Source organism: Buceros rhinoceros, unplaced genomic scaffold (assembly GCF_000710305.1).
Source record: "Buceros rhinoceros silvestris isolate BGI_N320 unplaced genomic scaffold, ASM71030v1 scaffold3938, whole genome shotgun sequence".
In the NCBI taxonomy this organism is placed as follows: domain Eukaryota; kingdom Metazoa; phylum Chordata; class Aves; order Bucerotiformes; family Bucerotidae; genus Buceros; species Buceros rhinoceros.
This window is the reverse complement of record NW_010424964.1, coordinates 8,971-9,550: the sequence shown is the minus strand read 5'-3', so window position 1 is coordinate 9,550 and position 580 is coordinate 8,971. Positions and strand designations below refer to the sequence as shown.

Here is a 580-nt window from a genome sequence, read left to right as displayed (position 1 = left end):
AAAAAAAAAAAAAAAAAAACAAACAAAACAAAACAATGCACTAATCTGTACCGTGTTAGGAATTGTGAAATGGAAAGAGATTTAGATCACTGCTATCCATTCAGGTTGTTGTGACAGGTTTACAAAAGAAATCGCAGGTTGAATTAAATGTTTAGTTCCAACAAGGCAGCTACATCCTACAGATAACACTTTGCACTCTTACTGAAGAAACTCCAAGTTCCTCAGTCAGTTCTGGAATCCATGTTATTGTTTCAATAGCTGCTATTTTATTACACGAGGAAAGCTCCATCCCTGGACCATATTTTTATAAAACTGCAAAGCCACATGAGTGGTTTTGGTGGCATGATCTGGATATCCACCCGGCAAGAAACTCCACAGGCTGCTCCTGCTGCCCTCTGCATAGGTGGCTCCCATCTGATGAGTCTGTCGTCACCAAATGCTGCTCTACCTCCACTAGCTTTGGCATCATTTTTTTCAAATTTAACAACAAACAGCAGCAAGGGAAACTCAGGCCTTCAGCAGTTAGCTCTAGTCATGGTAAAGTCAGAGAGCAGTGGGAACCACACAGAGAATCTCTTCT

The 580-nt window shown here is 41.0% G+C and overlaps 1 protein-coding gene across 1 annotated transcript in view; it reads right to left on the bottom strand.

The window, feature by feature from the left end:
* The window catches only part of LOC104497684 (cadherin-13-like), a gene marked incomplete at its 3' end in the record, with an annotated part of 73,988 nt that extends 73,699 nt beyond the window's left edge, over nucleotides 1–289 (bottom strand). Inside the window, exon 1 of the mRNA XM_010140963.1 lies at nucleotides 203–289. Within this exon, the coding sequence (XP_010139265.1) occupies nucleotides 203–289 (87 nt within the window). The remainder of the gene's footprint in view (nucleotides 1–202) is intronic.
* Between the last annotated feature and the right edge of the window lie 291 nt (nucleotides 290–580).